The 23,433-nt window shown below is 36.0% G+C and overlaps 1 protein-coding gene across 12 annotated transcripts in view; it reads right to left on the bottom strand.

Moving 5' to 3' along the window:
• The window catches only part of RAPGEF6 (Rap guanine nucleotide exchange factor 6), a 198,596-nt gene that overhangs the window by 124,922 nt on the left and 50,241 nt on the right, over window positions 1-23,433 (bottom strand). For 10 of the 12 annotated variants that reach the window (XM_012762091.2, XM_075995989.1, XM_012762092.2 and 7 more), the window contains 2 exons: window positions 16,187-16,256; window positions 7,546-7,689 (listed from right to left, as the gene is read on the bottom strand). In XM_012762091.2, the coding sequence (XP_012617545.1) occupies window positions 7,546-7,689; window positions 16,187-16,256 (214 nt within the window). The remainder of the gene's footprint in view (window positions 1-7,545; window positions 7,690-16,186; window positions 16,257-23,433) is intronic. The other 2 variants (XM_075995990.1, XM_075995991.1) reach the window with 1 other exon arrangement.

Below are 23,433 nucleotides of genomic sequence, written 5' to 3' on the forward strand. Positions count from 1 at the left end.
AGCCCAGGAGTTTGAGGTTGCTGTGAGCCAGGCTGACGCCATGGCACTCACTCTAGCCTGGGCAACAAAGCGAGACTCTGCTTCAAAAAAAAAAAAAAGAAGTCATAAGAGCCTTAGAGGGAAAGAGAACAGGATCAAAGGAATTTTGGACATAATGGGGCAAGAAAGCTGAAAAGGTAAATTGCAGCTAAATGAGAAAAGGATTTACACACCAAATAAATTCAAAACTTTTAAAAGCCATATACTGGATTGGAGAAAGTTTGACCTACATTTCTAATATATGTAATTTATTTAAAAATTAACACATGTATCACTGGCAAAATCCTTTGTGTTCATTATGAAGTATACACAAAATCCCCAAAACTTTAAAAGGATAAAATAGTACATATAAATCCTATTATATTCTACTATTTTATTCCCACATCCTGAAGACTGTTTTGCAATCTATAATACATTTTAAGACATTTGGGCTACACAACTGACCTTGGTAACTACTATCAGAAAGAAGACCTTCAAATGAATATTCCAAAACCACAGTCATCATTTCTTGGCAGACATCCTCTGTCTCATTTAATTGGCTTCTAGCTACTTAGTCCATACAATAAAGCAAATTCAATGGCTTTCATATACATATTTTAACTATTTTATTTTCTAAGATTGGACAAAGAAATTACCTTGTTCAAAGTGAGTTATTCTGAGGATATGCCACTTTTTTATTTTTTTTTTGAGACAGGGTATCACTCTGTTGCCCATGCTGGAGTACAGTGGTGTGATCACAGCTCACTACAACCTCAAACTCCTGGGCTCAAGTGATCCTCCTGCCTCAGGCTCCCAAGTAGCTGGTACTACTGGCACACACTACGATACCTGGCTAATTTTTAAAACATTTTTTGTAGAGACAAGGTCTTGTTACGCTGTTCATGCTGGTCTCAAACTCTTGGCCTCAAGCGATCCTCCTGTCTCAGCCTCCCAAAGTGCTAGGATTACAAGCGTGAGCCATTGCACCTGGCCTAGAAAAGTTTCTTGAGGGCGAGAGTTAACTGATTGTTGTTTGTACTAACTTCAAGCCAACCTGATTTTATTTTTCTTACCCTGTATTCTTTCTTCTGATTCTTTAGGTTTTTCTTCATTTACCTTAATATATTTTACACATGTTGGTAACAGCACTTTTTACATCCAAGTATGTAAAATAGATATTAATAAACAGTAACATAATTCTGTAAGCAATGGAAACAAAGATATTTTTTGAATATCTACAATAACAACAATAGCAATAAGAAGGCACTGGCATTACTGAACATTTTTCAGGCTACAGACACTAGGCAGAGCTCTTTGTATGCATATTTTCTCACTTAATCCTTTTATAAACCTGTATTGCCATGTATCAAAACAGATGTGGAAAGGTCATACAACTTGCCCAACGTTACACAGGAAGTTAAGAAAGCTGGTAAAAGAACAGGCACTCTCACTCTCTTTGACAGTCAATATGCCCCTGAGGAGACAATGATGGCTCACATTTTCAAGGCTGTGACTGCTGAGGGAGAGACAGACATTTGAATAAATAATTACAGTGTATTGTAATGAGTAGTTACAAATACATAAATGAGGTGTTATAGGAACACAGATGTGCACCTAACTCTTTCCAGGAAAAAATTACAGAGTCCTCCCTAGAAATGGTGTGAAATTAAGTCTTGAGGATGAGGTTTTTGCTAAAAGGGTAAAGAATAAAAGGACATTCTAAGTAAAAGAAAGTGTACATTAATACAAGAGACATACATAAAAACATTTAAGGGGCAGCAAATTTGTTTAGTATGACTGAACGGTATGAAATGCATACAATAAGAGAAAAAGATAAAGTTGGTGGACAAAGTCCAGATCTGTGCTGTCCAATATGGTAGCTACTAGCCACATAGTTATTTACATGTAAATTGCTTTAAATAAAATTAAAATATATCCTCAGTCACACTTGCCACATTTTAAGTGTTCAATTGCCACACATTAATAGTTGCTACCAATTTCAACAGCATAGATACAGAAAAACATTTCCATCATTGTAGAAAATTCTATTAGAACTGGTCTAGACTATGAAGACCCATGCTAGATCATTGGAATTTTTCTGATAAATGGTGGTAGACTATGAAAAGATTTAAGAGTTTAAAACAAGTGATATTGTTAAAGCTTCATTTAGAACTGATAGAAGAAAAACAGACTAGTTGGTGGTAGGGGTTAGGAGAAGATGTAGGGAACAAAGCTAGCAGTAAGGAAACTGTGTCCAGAGAGAAGAGAAAAACAAATTTTAAAATTAAACAAACTGATTTTGTGGATATCCTCTGATAAAGAGATTATATAATACTTTTCAGTTTTAAAAAATTTTCCAAATTTCCTAAAATGGAAAAATACTGCTTTTACAGTGTAAAGTCGCTGGGGAGTTTAGATTACAGTATTACAGCAGGCCTGTTGAAGAAAAAAGTAAACACTAGGCCGGGCGCGGTGGCTCAAGCCTGTAATCCTAGCTCTTGGGAGGCCGAGGCGGGCGGATTGCTCGAGGTCAGGAGTTCGAAACCAGCCTGAGCAAGAGCGAGACCCCGTCTCTACTATAAATAGAAACAAATTAATTGGCCAATTAATATATATATATATGAAAATTAGCCGGGCATGGTGGCGCATGCCTGTAGTCCCAGCTACTCGGGAGGCTGAGGCAGAAGGATTGCTTGAGCCCAGGAGTTTGAGGTTGCTGTGAGCTAGGCTGATGCCACGGCACTCACTCTAGCCTGGGCAACAAGCGAGACTCTGTCTCAAAAAAAAAAAAAAAAAAAAAAAAAAAAGTAAACACTAAGGTAATGAAACTAAGAGAAAGGCACACATTTTGAAACATCTGATAGGCAGATCTACAGATATTACTGACTGATTAGACTGCGAAAGTGCACACATTTTCCAAATACTTCAGCAGCCACCCCAAAAGACAGGCAGACCTGATAGCATCATCCTCATTTTTAGAGGTGAAGTAACCAAACCACAAAGGGTTTAGATGAACTGGTCATAGAGTTAATGAGGAAAGGATTCAAAGTAGATGGCTCATCTACAGGCAAGACTCCTTCTACTTGGCTTAACTACCCATCCTACTCACCAAATACTGCTCCCAATCACTTTTTACTATCTAAATACCAAGCACACCTTCCTCAAAGATCAAAGCTCTGAAATTTCTAATAATATTTGAAGACATTTAAATTTGTTGCAAGTGAGAAAAAGATTTCAACAGATATTTTGCAACAGAATACATATATACAAATAGATAATAAGTACATGAAAAGATGCTCAACATCCCAAGTCATCAGTAATATGTAAATTATTTGGGAGGCTGAGGTGGGAAGATCACTTGACCTGATGCCAGGAGTTTGAGACCAGCCTAGGCAACACAATGAGACCCTGCTTCTACAAAAGAAATTTAAAATAATGAGCCTGGCATGGTGGTACATGCCTGTAGTCCCAGCTACCCAAGAGGTTAAGGCAAGAGAATTGTTTGAGCCCATGAGTCTGAGGGTTCAGTGAGCTATGATCATGTCACTGCACTGTAGCCTGGGTGACAGAGCAAGACTCTGTCTCTTGAAGGGGGAAAAAAAAAAAAAAAAGAGTATGTAAATTAAATCCAAAATGAGATACCACTGTATGAACTGTTAGAATTTTTAAAAGAATAACATCTGAGAATATCAAGTGCTGGTGAAGATGTGGAACTGTCACTCCCATGGATAATAAAAAGAATATAAAATAGCATACCCACTCTAGGTAACAATATGGTAGTTTCTTAAAAAGTGAACTATACATTTACTGTATGACATAGTCACCTACTCCTGAGTATTAGCATAAGAGAAATGAAAGTATATGTATCAACAAAGACTTGTACATAAATGTTCATTCATAGCAGCTTTATTTATAATTGCCCCAAACTGGAACAAACCACATATCCATTAACAGAGGAACAGAGAAACAAACTGTGGAATATTCATACAATGGAATACTACTCAGCAATAAACAGGGGAAAAAACTATTGATATATACAACTGGGCTAAATCTCAAAATTATTATAATGAGTCAAACACGCCAGGCCAAAAAAATTCATACTGTACAATGCTGTTTACATAACATTCTAGAAAATAAAACTAATCTACAGTGACAGAAAGCAGACTGGTGACTGCCTGAGGATGAGAATTTATAAAAGAATGAATTCCAAAGGCAGACAAGGAAACTTTAAGGGTGATGAAAATAATCATTATCATGATTATGATGATGGTTTCAAAGGTTTATGCATATGTCAAAACTGATCAAACTGTAAACTTTAAAATGAGTACTATACTTTATATCTCAATAAAGTTATGAAAATTATATCTCAAAAAATTATTGCAAACTTTTGAGAATAATACCTAAAGGAGTTTTAATAATGCTATTACTGTTATAGAAGTGCTCTTTCTAAAAAAAAAAAAAAAAGCAACCCTTTCACATTAAGAGAATGGTTCTCACCTTTATACAAAGGAATGTATGATAAAACTCTGAAAACATTTCATATGAATAAACCATCATTTTCAGTCATTCTAAGCATTCAGTTAGGAAATACATACAAAATCATTAGTACAAAACCTTGACACACAGGTTGCCTACTAAAGATGAGAAAGCAACTGAAGAAAGTAACAGTAACAAAATATTCTGTTCATCTTTAAGAATTTTTTTATCTTCAGCAGTCCAGCAAAAAAAGTTGATTATGGTTTGCAAATTAAAAAAAAAAACTATTAAATTTACACTGTTAATTTAGAAAGAATGATTCCTTTTGATTTGTCCCTCTCTGAACTGCTGACAACAGAAACAAAAGATATAAAGAACTATATAGTGACCATAAAACCAATTCTCTACTGGATGCTTTCATAAATACTATTAAGATTTCTGCCACAAAATTTAGCCGGGCATGGTGGCATGCACCTATAGTCCCAGCTACTTGGGAGGATGAGACAGGAGGATCACTTGAGCCCAGAAGTTTGAGGTTGCTGTGAGCTATAGTGATGGTGCTGCACTCTGCCCTGGGCAACAGAGCAAGATCCTGTCTCATAAACCAAACCAAACCAAAGTTTTTGCTATATAACATCCTTACCCAGACCAACTGCCAATATATAGGACTTTGGCCAGATGGACAGGTTTTACATAATTGATGACATTAATTAAAAGTAAATGTCACACCAGTTACAGATTCCCTTGTTCTTGCCCATTCCAACCGCTTCACTTGACTATAAAAAAATAATTTTTAAAAAAGTAAATGAAAACTTCTCAATATTGCATTGTCTAAGTTGACTGAAATGTATCTTATTTAGGGGAAAAAATCCTATTATTTAATAATTAAAGAAATAGCTAATGCAAGTAACAACACCAAAAATCCTTTGCTAAACTAGTCTCATCATTAATGAGTCAGTTTTGTCTAAATTGAATCAACTTAGCTCTCTCCTTCCCATGATTTGCCAAACTTTTGACAGTACTTAGTAGAATAACCACCTAACACTTAACTATACATGCAAAAATGTCACTTTAATTAAAGTTATCCAACAAAAACAATCCAAAGCAGTGTGCCTACTGCTCTTTCTGGTCTACTGAGAAAACCAGCACATACATAAGACGACAACTTTAAGCACACAGGAGGGCTAAATGCAAATTAGTCATGAGTATAAGCAACAGCTACTAAGAGAAAATCTGAAATCTGTTTAGGCTTCATGACACACCACCAACCAAAATCTGGAAAAAGAACACACTGAAGTTTAGACTAAAATAACCAGTCAAAACACACATGACAAGAGCCAGGTATGGTGGCTCACGCCTGTAATCCTAGCACTTTAAGAGGCCGAGGCTGGAGGATTGCTTGAGCCAGGAGTTCAAGATCAGCCTGGGCAACATAGCGAGACCTCATCTCTACAAATAATAATAATAAAAAAAAATTAGTGGTGGCTCATGTCTGTAGTCCCAGCTACTTGGGAAGATAATGAGGCAGGAGGATCCCTTGAGCCCAGGAGTTTGAGGTTACAGTGAGCTATGATCGTGCCACTGCACTCCAGCCTTGAAGACAGAGTGAGACCCTGTCTCTTACAAAAACAAAAAACAAACACACACACTAAATTTGAACTCTTTAACTCAGGTAAGGAGAATCATATAGTACAATTAAAGATTCTTTAAGCAATTCTCCTTGGAATTTTTTCTAAACAAATCAAGATGTGGGCATACATAACCACAAAGCTATTTAGCATCTTATTTTTTAAACAAACAATAAAAACACTAAAAAGAATTTAAATGATAAAACGTTGAAAACTGAATAAATGACATATTATATTGGATTATCATGTAGTCGTTAACAATATTGTAAAAGCCCATTTAACAGCATTCAAACATGTTCAGATTATATATTTAACAAGTTAAAATTAATCAGTAATGGGAAAATTTATTGTATAAAAAAAGACATTGTTAAATAGTAAAACTATGAAATGAACCTTGCATGGCTCTGGATGTGGTTATAAATTTTGGGACTATTTCATATTATTGTTTTTTATCAGAAACAGAATGTATTAAATCAAGGAAATTAGGCAAATGTGACAAACCCTCAGAACTGCCTTAAAACTAATACTTATTCCAGTAAAAACAACTACCTAAATAATCTTCCTTATCCCTAACATGGAAAGAGCAAATTTCTGCTTCTGACAACTAAAAAAACTAAACATACCCTTGGAAATTTTGCTGTAATCTACCATCATCCACCTCTCATATTATTTTAACATATGTAAACAAAAGCTCTACACTAATTGTTCTTATATTTTAAAGATCATGATTCCTTTGAAAATTATTAACTATGAAACTTCTCCCCTCAAAAATACAAATGGATTTATTCTTTTTCAATTATTCTTACTTTGTGATTTGACTACTTCGCGATCTAAAAAGTAGTTATCTACAACTTTGTAGTTAACTATAAAATTAAAGACTTCTAAGGAATAGCTTATATTTCTTCCAGTATTACAGAAATTAAATATTTCATCAGCTTCCTCCTTTTCAATATTAGCAAGTAAAAATATACTTTAACATTGGCATATATTTCTGCACTAGCATACATTATTTGTCCCACATCTCAAGGGAATAACTGGAATGTTTTTATTTCTTTTGTATGTCTTACAGTATATCAGGAGAAAAGCTCCCAATGAGTCTATCACCTGGGTTCTCAGATAGGACCTAATCTATATACCATCCAGGCAATTAAAAGGCAAGAAAATCCACAAATATGTGTAAAAAACTATGGCAATAACTTTTTATTAAACAAAAACAAGAGCAAAAACAAAACTCCCACTGTAAGAGTATTTCTAACCAACTCAACCAAGCAGAAGTATTTTTAAAAATTATACAGATATGGTTACCTGCCATAAGCTTTTACACACATAGCCCCAAATGCTGATATTAACAAAAATATACATAAATTAAAGACACTATATAAAAAATTTAAAAGACTCATGAAGTATTCCTAAATATACTCACAGAAAGATAGCTGTTAATGTCCACATCATCAGTAATGGTTTGGCGCTCTCCCTTATAATTAATTTTTCTAAATCTTCTTCGAGACTGTCTAGCAGGAATTTCTCTTTGTAGAATAGTATCTTCATTATCTTTAGAATTCTCTACCTGAAACACATGTTCACATTCCTGATTAAATATCCAATTTTTCCATATTACTGACAGTCTATGGAGTCTTAACAGGCTCATAAGGAAGCTTCATTTACTTCTTGCAAGAAACTGCCTCAAGAAAACAGTCTGTATAAGGACAGTGCTCACAAGTTCAGAAAGATTAAAGGTGATGTTATTATAAAGATCTGGAGACCACAGTTTCCTTCCAGGAAATAGTCTCTGTTGTGCACATAAATATATCCTCTCAGTAGTCACTTACCAGAAATGAAGGCTGTTAACTACACCTACACATTCAATAATTACAACTTCTGATTTAGTCTAATTACAAACTGCCTGATTATACACATATTTTACTTAGCAAACAATCATGGCTACAGTTTCAGTGAATTGCTAAAAAACAAAACAAAAATACTTTATGTATTATCCTTTGGTGTTTATCTTAATCCATAACAACAGCCACAAGTAAAGCCTGCATTTTTTAAAAAAGGAAAACTAACATTTATCAAGGGCTTAAAATGGGCCAGGATGCATATATATTATACTATTTAGTTCACACAACAGCTGTGTAAACAGGTATTACTATCCATAGTTTCTAGACAAAGTAAAATCCAAAGAGATTAATGACATTCCAGTCTCACAACAGTGACACTTAAGGTGAGTTGGAATACAGGCCTGTCTTCAAAGCTTATGCTGTTGGTACACAACTTCACTGCCTATTCAAGCACAGACAACCATGGTTTTAAAAAATTAACTATTTTTATAAAAGTATATTAATATATTCTACAATATTCTTTATAACTAACCTCATATCAAATAAATCCAATAAATAACAAATGATGGTTTCAGTTTTTCCCCAAAACTACTTTCGTGCTAATGCCATACCTCTTTCTAATATTACAAAAATTTCTAAAGCACTCAAATATAGTAGTCTCCCCCTTATCCATGGGGAATGTTCCAAGCCCCACAGCAGATGCCTAAAATCACAGATAATACCAAACCCTATATAGTTTTTTCCTATACATACAAATCTATGATAAAATTTAATATATAAATTAGTCTCAATAACAGATTAATAAAATAGAAAAATTATTACTATATACTGTAATAAAAGTTATGTGAATATGATCTTTCTCTCTCTCAACTGTAAGATGGGTAACTAAAACCGTGGAAAGTGAAACTAACAGGTGGTGGGTGGGTGGGTGGGGGACTGCTGTATATGATCTCATTAACATTCCCAGTTCCCGTGCTTGTCTTCCAAATGTTAGGTTCAATTATTTCTCAGGTTGTCAGTGGTTTATAAATCCCTGTCATAATGCTCCCCCGTTTCATTCCTATTACCACTATTCCTTATTTCAAGTCTTAATCACCTCAGTCCTGAACTATGCCAATAGGTGATCCTATTGCTTTAGACATGTTCCTCTCCAATTCTATCCTTCAGGGTCAGATAAGTCAGATAAATCACCACTCCGTCAAGTCTCACTTATTCAAAATGCTACTGAAAGGGCAGCATTGCTAATAAACTAACAGGAAAAAAAAGGAAAAATCACAATACATAACTGTCCCTTTGTGTTTAACTGCCTGTGGCCTCACTGTCTTTAGGAGTTTGTTTAACAGAAACGGAACAGTACTGAGCAGAAAGAAAGGGTGCATATCGCTCCTTCTGCACATCAGCCAGACCACACTGCAAAAAGTCTGATAAAGCCAGTCTAGCAGAAAAAAAAATAAAAACAAACATAGCAGCCTCCTGTTATTTTGTAACAATAACCAACCACTTTATCCTTTATCTCAACAAAAATCCCAAATCCATTACCCTCCAGGTACTTTTTTCATGCTGTACCCTCTCTCTCTTGGAAAGTAAAATAAACTTCTTGCTCCAAACCTAACCTAATCTTTGTTTGGAGAATTCTTTCTCATCCCAAAGTGCAAGTTCCCACCCTAGCAGACACAATGGACCTCTAATGTTTACCAAATAAATGTTAAACTCTTACATTTAATATTCAAAGCCATGTACACTCCATCCCCAAATACTTTGATTACTTTATCTTATATATACACCCCTGGAAAAGCCATTCCCTTATCATCCTTCCCACAAAAACTCAAATGAGATACGCAAAATTCCCTAATGATTTCTCAGAAAGAGCCGATGTCTAATCTGTTCTGAGATGTGAGTTAAAGAGTAAGCAGCAGCCAAGTCAATGTGACTATTCATGTGCCCCATATATTAATATATGTAACTTACACTCTGCTGTCTGACTTCACCCTTTGCACTCGCTTGCTTTTTTCTCTTGCTGCTACTGATGCTGTGTCAAGTCACACTCTACATCTGAGTGCAAAGGGTTAAGTAACTTTACTTCAATTTGTGTTATCCTACCCATTCTATCTTCATTTGCTCACTTGTTACCATTTAGATACTACCAATCTTCAAAGACCCACTTCAATGACCATCTCTTCCATAATCACAAAAGACATTCTTCCTCTCAGACCTCGATGGCTTATTCTGTGCAAAGACCTGGACTTCTCACCAATGAGACATGCTCCCCACTGCCTTCAGGCCTTCACATACAATGCTGTTCCTTCTGCATAAAAACCCAGTCTTCCTTCACCAACATGTGGGCCTCCTACACATATCTTATGATCCAGTTCAAACAATCTTTCCTCTGCCCCCAGGAAGGTGTTACTCCTTATACAACACTAAGTATATTGACCATAATTATTTGATAAGTCTATTCACTAACAAGATAACAAAGCTCCCAGGGCAAGAACTGTATTATATTTATAATCATCTTTGTTCACTTAACATTCAAGAGGTTTGTCAAAATGGGTGTTAAATTCTTGTTTTCTCCTCAAATATGTAAGGCCCTTGGAAATACGTAATGCCCTCAAAAATATGTCTTAAGTTACTATACAAGTCCACATACCAGAGACTGTAAGTTATCTAATTCAAGGCTCACAACCACCTTACTACACAGCTACTCTGTCGTACTAGGTGGAACAGAGCCTCATAAAAGTTAAATAATTCACACAAGTGGGTGAATCAGGTCAAAATCCAAGAATGACTAAAAAGTTCATCAACTTCATACTGCCCTATCCCAAGGGATAAAACAGATTATCTGCTTTAGGTAAACTGGGCTCATATAATAAAAACAGAGGAAGCATTCAAACTATTCAAACTATTTCTACTTCCTGTTAGAGATAATGTATTATTTCTTCTTTATGTGTGGAAAAACTTACCAGTGAGGCCACAAAGGTCTGAATTTCTAAATGAAAAAGTTTGTAATTACAGATTCACTTTCTTTTCTAGATACTGGCTTATGTAGATTTTCTAATCTACCTTTTGCCTCCATGGATTTTCCTATTATAGACATTCAATGTAAATGAATGTAAATGAATCATATACATAGGTGGCCTTTTGCACACTGCTTCTTTCACTTAGAATGTTTTCAAGGTTCATCCATGTTGTAGCAGGTGTCAATACTTCATTCCTTTTTATGGTAGAATTGTATTCCATCATGAATATATGATATCTTGTTTATTAATTCATCAAGTTGATAGACACTTGGGCAATTTCTACTTTTCGGATTCTACAAATAATGTGTACGTTCGTTCACAAGATTTTATGTGGACCTATGTTTTCACTTCTCTTGTGTGCATATAAAGGAGTGGAATTGATGGGTCATATGTTAATTCTATTTTTAACTGTTTGAGGAATTACCTACTTTCCAAATCAGCTGCACCATTTTATATTTCTACCAGCAATGTATAAAGGCTCCAATTTCTCCACACCACTACCAATACCTGTCACTGTCCACCTGTAAAATTATTATCTATAATTAATTTCAAGTTTGGACATTCTCTGTCCTCAAGTCATGTTGTGAGTGTGGTTTGTGTATAGATTTCTTTCATCTGTCTTATAGACCTACACTGTTTTTACAGAAAATATTGGGAGAGAGGTAGTTGAGTTGATGTCACTGTCTTCAGCTACAGAGAAGCAGCTGGATTTAAAAGTTAAATTAAAATAACAAACTAGGCCCGGCATGGGGGCTCACACTTGTAATCCTAGCATTCTAGGAGGCCAAGGTGGGCAGACTGCTTGACTCAGGAGTTCAAGACCAGCCTGAGCAACAGCCAGACCCCGTCTCTACTAAAAAAAATACAAAGAAATTAGCTGGACTACTAAAAATATATATAGAAAAAATTAGCCAGGCATGGTGACACATGCCTGTAGTCCCAGCTACTCGGGAGGCTGAGGCAGGAGGATCGCTTTATGCCAGGAGTTTGAGGTTGCTGTGAGCGGCACTCTAGCCCAGGCGACACAGTGAGACTGTCTCAAAACAAAAAAAATAAAAAATAAAAAAATAAAATAACTAATAAAATTCTACAAAGCAATACAAGTCAAATAATTTTGTTATGGGAGGGTCTTTTAAAAGTATGACCTCAAATCCAAAAGTCTAAGAAGAAAACAAACTTGACAGATCCCCACCCCCTAAAAATTGTAACTGTGATAAAATGCATTTTATATATAAGGTTGAAGAGAATAATTTATAGCCTTTTATTAAAAAATGGCTCATTTACCAATAAAAAAACTCTTATGAAAGGAATAATCCAAGTAGAAAAATGGGCAAGAAATAAGAATCAGAAAAATCCACTCCATAGCATATGAGAACATGTACAGCCTCACCATACCAAATGAAGTTAAAACAAGATTACTGGGCCAGGCTTCGTGGCTCACGCCTGTAATCCTAGCAATCTGGGAGGCCAAGATGGGTGGATTGTTTGGGCTCAGGAGTTAGAGATCAGCCTGAGCAAGAGACCCCCGTCTCTACTATAATTAGAAAGAAATTAGTCAAACAACTAAAAAGAGAAAAAACTTAGCCGGGCACAGTGGCACGTGCCTGTAGTCCTAGCTAATCGGGAAGTTGGGGCAGAAGGATTGCTTGAGCCCAGGAGTTTGAGGTTGCTATGAGCTAGGCTGATGCCACAGCTCTCTAGCCTAGGCAACAGAGCCAGACTGTCTCAAAAAAACAAAAAACACAAAAACAAAACAAGATTACTGTAGAACGTGTCAGATTAAGATGACTAACATGTATCAGGTGATCAAGAAAGTGTTCAGAAAAAGGCATTCTGAATCACCAGTAGAGCTATGCAAAGCTGTACAAATAAAAACATAATAAAACCATTCAAAACACTCAGACCAACCATTTTTAAGATTTCTGAAAATTTTATCTACTCTGGATTTTCTCCTATAACTCATCATGCATTTAAAACTATGCTGATCATCAATAAAAGTTTTGGAATTTAAAAATTACCAACCATAAATAATATACTTGATGTGACTTCTTTATGACGTTTTATTTTATATATATGTTTGTCTCAAACATTTGAGAATGAAGATAAACTGATTCTTGAGCCCAAAATGTGTCAACATGTATTTCCTAAAAACGAAGACTTTGTCTTACATAACCACAGTACTTATCAAAATAGGAGAATATGAAATCCTCTAATCTGCAGTCCATATTCACGTATCATCAATTGCACCAACAATGTCATTTAGAGCTAACTCCCATGTCAGTATTTGCCATGTTTTCCCACAAGAAATTTAGTAACTTTTCCCTTCAAAAATGATTTGTGGGGAAATACTCTGAGATCTCATAAGTATTCTGTTCCTCATCAGTCATCCCCAAGTTTTAGCATTCATTAACCATTTTCTAACTTGATCACCCCTTCAAAATTTATCAGTTGGCATTCTCCTATCAGGAAGAGCTTTCCTTTCTCCTCAATGCATGTATTCATTTTTTTCATTAGGACTTTAAATTCCTATATTATACAGGAGGATAGCATCAATTACTGTGAATTTGTAAATGGAGTCTCAGATTGTGTCAGATTTGGTCCCTTCAAGTTGGCTCCTGTGTCCTTTTGCTGGGTCCCTATAATTCTCTGAATACTTCCTTACTTGGTGAGGTAGATGATGAAAATATATCTTGCTAGGGAGGTGGGTTGTAAGTGCTATGCATTTGTCAAATCATCAAATTTTATATTTAAAATGCATTTATATTAATACTCTAGCTAGTAGTGCTTCCTACAATGTCATGGGCAAGTAATTCTTAGACTACTTTAACTGCAAATAAATCAATAATAAAACCCAAGTTTCTCACTGTTAGAAAAGGAGTACTAAAAAAGCCAGAATAAACTCTGGGTTTTTAATACAGATATATAAAGACATAAGACATGTATACAACTGTGTGTGTGTATGTGTACATATGCTCACATGCACACACATATACATATGTATTTTCTAGCTTTGTTCACTGGGAGGTAGGAGAAGCAATGAGACATCTGGAGCAATGAGCACGAGTATCAGCCAGATCTTGGTTTCTAAATACTTTCCCCAACAAAAGCTAGCAGGTTTTATTAGAGGAAAGGCTGACTCCAAGTTTTGGAAAGGGAATGTATAAGATGAGCATGTAGCATCTTGCACTTCAAGTGATTTTACATTTTCCTTTTCTTCTTCCTTGTAAGAAAATATTATATAACATTTCCATGTACAAAAAGTATCTAAAAACAATGTATATAACAACATTGAAATAAAACACTATTCTCCTTCCATACAGTGTGAGGAATACAAACTACATCGACTGACAAATAAATAAGAAAACCAATACTGCCTGGGCAGCATTCTCACCATGTCCCTCAATACATACATTTAAAAGAAAAAATTCTGAGGCTTGAATAGGTATCCCATATATCCAATACTTAAAGAAAATAAATATGAAACAATACATAGTCCATGCCTTGAACAAACTTGAATTCAAAAAACATTCACTGAATACTTACTAGGCAGGCAGCACTCTGTACTGTGGAAGATACTAACTGAATAAGAGATAATCTTGCTTTTTAGGAGTTTAAAATCCAGTTGTTTATATGAAACTTAAACTATTTGAAAACATCAATCTGATTACAGCACAATGAAATGTAGTTTACTTTTGAGCCCTGACATTAAAATGTTTCATTAAGAATTCGACCTCAGGCCAGGTGCAGTTGCTCACACCTTTAATCCCAGCCCTCTGGGAGGCTGAGGTGGGAGGATGGCTTGAGGCCAGGAGTCCAAGAACAGCCTGAGCAACATAGCAAACCCCTGTCGCTACAAGAAATAAAAAAATTAGGTGGGTGCGATGGCACACACCTGTAGTACTAGCTACTCAGGAGGCTGAGGCAGGAGGATGGCTTGAGCCCAGGAGTTTGAGGTTGCAGTGAGCTATGATGACGCACTGCACTCTGGCCTGGGCAACAGAGCAAGACCCTGTATTAAAAGAAAAAAAAGAAAGAAAGAAAAAGAAAAAAAATAATTCAACCTCTATTGTAAACAGTGTTAATCTAATTAGATGACATAGTCATCTACATGAGATGCTAGTATTCCATTCAGTATATGCTATTCTCTTGTACGGTCATCTCAGAACAAGGTAAAAGGGAGCTGTGTTCCTGATTCTTCTAATGCTTAAAAAAGAAAAAATTCTAAGCTACATCAACTACCTAGATCTCTTAACAAGAATTATTCCTTAAATACACCCTTAAATGAAACCTCACCTCAAATAATTAAAAAGTAAAAATATTACGATCTAGACCTGTGGTCCTCAACTCCCCCACTCCTTGGACTGGTACCTGTTCATGGCCTGTTAGGAACCTGGGCCTCACAGCAGAAAGTGAACGGCAGGCGAGCAAGCTGAGCTTCCTCTATGTTTACAGCTGCTCCCCGTTGCTCGCATCACCACGTAAGCTCTGCCTCCCGTCAGATCAGCAGTGGCATTAGATTCTCATAGGAGTGTGAACCCTACCATAAATTGCGCACTTGAGGGATCTAGGCTTCGTGCTCCTTATGAGAATCTGATGATCTGAGGTGGAGCTGGGGTGGTGATGCTATGCTGGGGAGTGGCTGGAAATACAGATTATTATTAGCAAAGAGGTTTGACTGCACAATGCATGTGATGCACTTGAATCATTCCAAAACCACCCCTCCCCACCCCTTGGTCCACGGAAAAACCGTCTTTCATATAACCTGTCCCTGGTGCCAAAAAGGTTGAAGACCGCTGATCTAGACCATGTTTTACTTGGATGTCTCTTTAATTTTCTCTAATTCATTACCTCTAGTCCAGAGCATAAACTATAGGTGTTCCAAGTTTATTGACTATATTGAATGAGAAATGAGAAAGCACTTGAAAAATTATGATCCCTTTCTGAAAAATTTTTATTTTAATTTTCTGGTAGAAGGGTAAAAGAAATTACCAAATTTACAACATGTTATACATACAATTATATCAAGTTGCACAATCTCTCAAGGGTCAGAAAAAGTCTGAGTAGATGAAAATGTATATAAACTTGGTATATGAATCTCTAAAAGATCAGAGTTATGAAGCCTCCTTAAAGTGTTTAAAGCCTACCACATTTAAAGTTAAAACTGAAGCATATCAAAAAACAATTCAGCATTCTTTAAAGTTCTTACCACAATCATTTCTGAAGGCTCTAATACAAGACAATCACATCCTCTTTTTCCTCCAAACTGCTTACCAAAACTATAAAAACAGAAAAACAATTTCTTTAGCAAAGGTTATAAATAAAATATATCAGTATAGGAAAAAGCAAACAATAACAAAAACCGCCTAGATATTAACCAAGAAATTCTGATCTTGATCCTATCACTCACATCAATAAAATTAGATTTTCTTGGGGGGGGGGACCTCCCCTCTTAATTGTTAATATAAATAGATCTCAATATAGTACTGTACGAAAATTCTTTATAAATTTTTGCCTTTAACTAGTCCCTAAAATTAGTTATAAAAGATACTTGCCTAATTTCAAATTTTGAACATCTGTCATAATATATGTTCAATCGAAGAAAAGAAAAAGCACAACTAATAAAAAAAGTGATAGCATGATTACACAATGTTTTATAAAAATAAATTATTATACTCATTGGGAACAGTATTAAGACAACAGACTAAAAAAAAACCTTTAAAAATATTCACATTCGAGTACAGTAGTGCTCTGTTATCTAATGGGGATTGGTCCCAGGACTCCCACAGCTACCAAACTCCACAGATGCTCAAGTTTTATTATCTACATGGTATAGTATTTGCATATAACCTATGAACATCCTACTGTATACTTTAAATCATTTCTAGATTACTTATAGAACCTAATACAAAGTAAATGTTTTGTAAATAGTTGTTATATTGTATTATTCTAGAAATAATGACAAGTAAAAAAAGTCTGCACATTTTCAGACTTTTCTTTCCTGGATGATTTTGATCTGCATTTGCTCAGACCCACAGATGGGAAACCTGTGGATATGAAGGGCCAACTGCATATAAAGAATGTAGTTAGATACATAGATGATTTATTTTTAAAAAGTGTTAGAACCACTGGCTATCTCTTTTTAAAAAACTAAAACTGGATCATACTAAGATAAAATGTATTTTTATATTCTCAGCTTGAGAAAAAGATTTCTAAGCAAATCAAAAAAGCAACCAAGCAGGCTGGATGTGATGGCTCACACCTGTAATCCCAGCACTTTGGGAGGACCACTTGAGCCCAGGAGTATGAGATCAGCCTGGGCAACACAGTGAGATTCTCTACCAAAAAAAGACAAAAATTAGCTGGGCATGATGGCCCATGCCTATAGTCCCAGCTACATGGGAGGCTGAAGCAGAATTGCTTGAGTTCAGGAGTTTGAGGTGAGGTTGTAGTGAACTATAAGGATGTCATTGTACTCTAGCCCAAGTGACAGAATGAGACTGTCTCAAAAAAAAAAAAAAAATCAATCATAAAGAAAAAGATGCAGTTTTCATTTTAAAAGATAAACTGATTTTTTTTAAAAAATGGGAGAAATAGGCCGGGCGCTGTGGCTCACGCCTGTAATCCTAGCTCTTGGGAGGCCGAGGCGGGCGGATTGCTCAAGGTCAGGAGTTCAAAACCACCCTGAGCAAGAGCGAGACCCCGTCTCTACTATAAATAGAAAGAAATTAATTGGCCAACTGATATATATATAAAAAATTAGCCGGGCATGGTGGCGCATGCCTGTAGTCCCAGCTACTCGGGAGGCTGAGGCAGGAGGATCGCTTGAGCCCATGAGTTTGAGGTTGCTGTGAGCTAGGCTGACGCCACGGCACTCACTCTATAGCCTGGACAACAAAGTGAGACTCTGTCTCAAAAAAAAAAAAAAAAAAAAATAGGAGAAATAAAAAAAACCCTGCCAATTGTATAAGACACAAGAGCTTCACACTTATATTAGTGTGCACTTAAAAGAAATTAATAAAGCAACCTAAAATACCAAAATTTTTAAGATTTAGTACCAGTGATGCGAGCAATGGGGAGCAGCTGTAAACACAGAGGAGGCTTAGCTTGCTCGCCTGCCGCTCACTTTCTGCTGTGAAGCCCGGGTTCCTAACAGGCCATGGACAGGTACCACAGTACCTTTATTAATGTTCTGAGCATGTGGGATGAGAGACCTTGGAATCATCCTGGGAACTCTCTTCAGTGGACACCAGGTCCATCAGCATTCTAGTCATAGCTCTAAGCTCTTTCTGGATATCTGAATTCCAGCAGAAAGTGATGCTAGAGTCTCAGATCACTACAAGGTAGCCTGAAAAGAACTCTATAGCCCAGAAAGAGCCTGAAAACCCAGATCCCAACTAAAGATTTCTTAACACATAACACCAAAAGCACAGTCCACTGAAGAAAAAAAAAAATGAGAAAATGAACATCAAAATTAATTACTTCTGCTCTTTGAACAACAGTTAATTGATGGAAAACACAATCCAGATAGGGAGATAGTATCTGCAAATCACATACTAAAGGACTTGTATAGAGCATACACACAGAACTTCTGAAACACAAAAATAGGAAATTAACCATACCTTCCTCAAAAATGGGTAAAAGACTCAGAGATACTTCATAAAAAATATACAAATGACAAGGCACACAAAAATATGCTCACCATCATTAATCTTTAGAAAAATGTAAATTTAAACCACAATCAGATACTACCAAATACAAATTAGGATATGTAACTTAAATAGACTGACCTTACCCCTAAGTGGTAGTGAGGAAATGATTTGGAACAACTGGAACTCTCATACACTGCTGATGGGAATGTAAAATGGCACAACTTTGGAAAATAGTATGGTACTTTGTTAAAGGTTAAACGTGGATCTAACATATAACCTAGTCATTGCTAGGTATTTATTCAAAATATATGAAAGTATGTGTTCACATAAACACTTATAAATTACCCATTCTACTCCTACATATTTACTCAAATATATTTATGTGGACATATTTATGTCCACATAAAGACTTCTACATAAACATTCACAGCAACATTCTTTATAATTCAAAAACAGAAAACAACCTAAAGTCCATCAGTAATTGAATGCTAAACAATAGTCACATATACATATTAGAGAATAATGTAATCAGAAGGAATGAAATATTGAGACCCGTAACAACATGGATAAACCCAAAATAATTTTACTGCATATTAGAAGCTGAATGAGAGAAGAGTACATATTGTATGTTTCTCCTTATACAAAATTCAAGATGTAAACTAATTTATGTTGACAAAAGAATCAGTAATTGTCTGGGGACCAAAGAAGAGCAGAGGGAAAGATGGGAGGGAGGGTATACAAAGGGGCATGAGGAACTTTCTGGGGATAGACAAGTTCATTATCTTTATAACAGTGGTGGTTTTATACAGGTGTCTATCTATGCCAAAACTTACTGTATACTGTAAATATGTGCAGTTTAATGTATGTTAATTATACTTCAAAAAAGTTGTTTTAAAAAGACGTAAGAGGCTGGGTGTGGTAGCTCATGCCTGTAATCCTAGCACTCTGGGAGGCCGAGGCGAGTGTATGGCTCTAGGTCAGGAGTTCAAAACCAGCCTGAGCAAGAGCAAGATCCCGTCTCTACTAAAAAAAAAAAAAAAAAAATAGAAAGAAATTAACTGACCAACTAAAAATATATAGAAAAAATTAGCCAGGCATGGTGGTGGCATGCCTGTAGTCCCAGCTACTCGGGAGGCTGAGACAGAAGGATTGCTTGAGCCCAGGAGTTTGAGGTTGCTGTGAGCTAGGCTGACGCCATGGCACTCACTCTAGCCTGGGCAATAAAGTGAGACCCTGTCTCAAAAAAAAAAAAAAAAAAAAAAAAAAAAGACATAAGAAAATGAAAATGCAAGCCAAATTAATGGGATGAAATATGGGCCAAACAGCTTCATCCTGAATGTATTAAAGATTCTTACAATAATAATAATAAACACAAAAAATACAACTTTAAAACAAGCACACACAAAAAACCCACCTTAAACAGATACTTCGCAAAAGAAAACAGAGAAAGTAATAGCCAATAAGCATAAGGGAAAGTGTTCGACATCATTATTCACTAAAAAAAAATGAATTAGGCCGGGCGTGGTGGTTCATGCCTGTAATCCTAGCACTCTGAGAGGCCAAGGCGGGAGGATCGTTTTTGCTCAGGAGTTTGAGACCAGCCTGAGTGACAGCAAGACCTGTCTCTACTAAAAAAATAGAAAGAAATTAGCTGGACAACTAAAAATATCTATAGAAAAAATTAGCTGGGCATGGTAGTGGATGCCTGTAGTCCCAGCTACTCGGGAGGCTGAAGCCACAGCACTCTAGCCTGGGCAACAGAGTGAGACTCTGTCTCAAAAAAAAAAAAGAATTATACCATTACATTATACCACACTCAAAACTCAACTCCAGGTAGACTATAGATCTAATAGTGAAATGAAAACAAGAAAAACTGTTTCTACATCTCTATATCTCAATAACAAAAAGACAACTCATTAGGAAAATGGAGAACAGACCTAAAGAGCCACTTTACAAAAATGGTTATTTTTATTTATTATTTTGAGACAGAGTCTCATTCTGTTGCCCAGGCTAGAGTGTCGTGCCGTCAGCCTCACTCACAGCAACCTCAAACTCCTGGGCTCAAGCAATCTTTCAGCTTCAGCCTCCTGAACAGCTGCGACTATAGGCATGAGCCACCATGCCCGACTAATTTTTTCTATATATTTTTAGTTGGCCAATTAATTTCTTTCTATTTTTAGTAGAGATGGGGTCTTGCTCTTGCTCAGGCCGGTCTCGAACTCCTGAGCTCAAACAATCCACTCACCTCGGCCTCCCAGAGTGCTAGGATTACAGGCGTGAGCCACCATGCCTGGCCAAAAATGGTTATTTTAATGAAAATGTACTTACTCAACAGCAATTACCATAATGTAAATCCAAACTACAGTGAAATATCATTATAGGCTCAACGGAATGACTAAAAATTAAACAGTTAAAAACTTAAAACTAAAAAGACAACACCATTCTCATTGGTGAGAATATGGAAGAACCGAATTCTTACATACTGCTGGTGGATGTGTAAATTAGTACATCATTAGGAATACAACTTGGAATTAATTAACATAGGCACATCCAGGGAGCCAACAATTCACTGCGAGGTATGCTCAAGCAGAAACACATGCACATGTGCATCTAATATACAAAAATGTTCACAGCTGCTTTACCTGTAATGGCCCTCAACTGCGCTAATAATAAAATATTAAGTAATGAGAATGAATTAACTATAAGTATATGCAACAACATGAATGAATTCAATAAACATAATGTTGGGTTAAAGACATACACAAAAGCACACTATATGATTACATTCACATTATGTTCAAAAGTAAGCAAAACCAAACAGTGTTAAGGTGTGCCTATCCATAGGCTTACATGGAAATTCGTGATATTTGGGGGAAAGTAAGAGTGGATCTGAGAAAAGATATGCAGGTTGCCTCTGGGTGCTCACAATGTTCAATTTCCTGATCAGGGTAGTGATTAAGCAAATGTTCAACGTACACTAAAACTCACTAAAATGTACATTTATGTTATCTGCACCTTTCCCTATATATTTCACACTAAAAGAGCTCAAACTACTGAGTGTTGGAGCTCAGAAAATATTCCAAAGTATGGCACTTTGGCATGCTGAGTTCCTTGAACTAAAAGAAACTGGAAGGACTCAGAAGCAAAGTCTCTCTGATCTTCTCTTGCCCTCCTGTCTTTTGCTCCTCTTTCTCCTCTAAGGATAGTCATAGAAACTAGAATTCCTCTTCCCTAAGAAGGGCCCATAGCAAATAGAACTCCTTCACCCCAAAGCAAGCCATAAAACCTAGAAAGGTTACTCTCTTCCTTCTCCCTTGAAGACCCTCCTTCCAGAGGGGTCCTGCCCCATACCTACAAGAAAGGAATGTAACATACCGAGACCAAGAAGAATCTAAATAGACAGGCCTTGCTGGGTTTCCCCCTTAGTCTATTACCATTACATCATACCCCTTTGTCCAATCACATGTCTACACAGCTGTCTATTCCTCATTGAATGTATACATAAAAACATACAGTTTCCCAGAGTTGGGTCTTCATTTCTGAAGGTTCCCATGTCACACAAAACTTTGATTAATTAAATTTGTATGCTTTTCTCTTGTTAATCTGTATTTTGTTATGAGTGTGTCAGCCATGAACTTTGCCATGGGTAAGAAAAAGATATTACTTTTTTTCTCCCCTACAGTATTAATAAAAGTGGAAATAACACTCCTTAAAGTACAACTTTTTTTACTATCTTGACTTTTTAATGGTATGAATTTATTGCTTTATCAAAAAAGTTATTTCAAAAGTATGGCTTTATCATTTGCCAATCTTTAAAAAAAAATATGGCTTTAGATAATGGACAATGCTATTTACCTATCACCTTTCCCGACCTCAACAACTAGCACACGGTGCCTGACATGCGACAGGCATTCAATCAATGTTTTCCAGATGAATCAAACCTTGGTATTTGAGTAATTCTGACTGAAATGTTTATTTTCTCCTTTGCTTAGCGAATCCTGATTATCTGTCTAGTCTATTTCCATAACTGCCTCTCCAAGTAAGTTTTCTTTCCATGCAACACAACACTGGGGCCTTTTAAAAACAAAGTAGCCATCCCAATCCAAGGTAAATCAGTCTTTTTTCTATTAATGCCAGGGACTTATAAAGAGATGACATTCAATCAATGCTTACATGCTGTATAAATGTGAATGAAAAAATGAATACCAGAGTTAAACTGTATTTAAAAATCAAATGTTAACAAAGCCTTTGATTTCTTAAGCTCAATAAAGTCTTATCTTCCTGTGACAAATAAAAAAGTGGACTCAGCTCTAGAAAAAGGCTAAATTTATTTCAAAACAAGACATTTAAATTTCAGACTTGATTACTTATCTTCTTTGTTTATAGTAACTTATAAAATATACCTTACTGGTTTAAATTACATAAAAAATTTCATTATAAAATAAAGGGAGTGTACTTTAGATGCCTTAATAAAATCTATGCAAATTTGAGTTCAGGAGACAAACACCAAAGCAACCAAAAAAAGGCAGGACAATTGAGGATCCTTCAAAATGAAGGTTTGGTTCCTACCACCATCAGGAAAAGAACCCAGAACAACTGAAAATTCAGTTAAAGGAAGAAATAAATACTGGCCAGGCATGGTGGCTTACGCCTGTAATCCTAGCACTCTGGGAGGCCGAGGTGGGTGGATTGCTCAAGGTTGGGAGTTTGAAACCTGCCTAAGCGAGACCCCGTCTCTACTAAAAATAGAAAGAAATTAATTAACCAACTAAAAATATATATACAAAAAAAAAAAAAATTAGCC

This window comes from Microcebus murinus, chromosome 21, assembly GCF_040939455.1.
Source record: "Microcebus murinus isolate Inina chromosome 21, M.murinus_Inina_mat1.0, whole genome shotgun sequence".
Lineage (NCBI taxonomy): Eukaryota > Metazoa > Chordata > Mammalia > Primates > Cheirogaleidae > Microcebus > Microcebus murinus.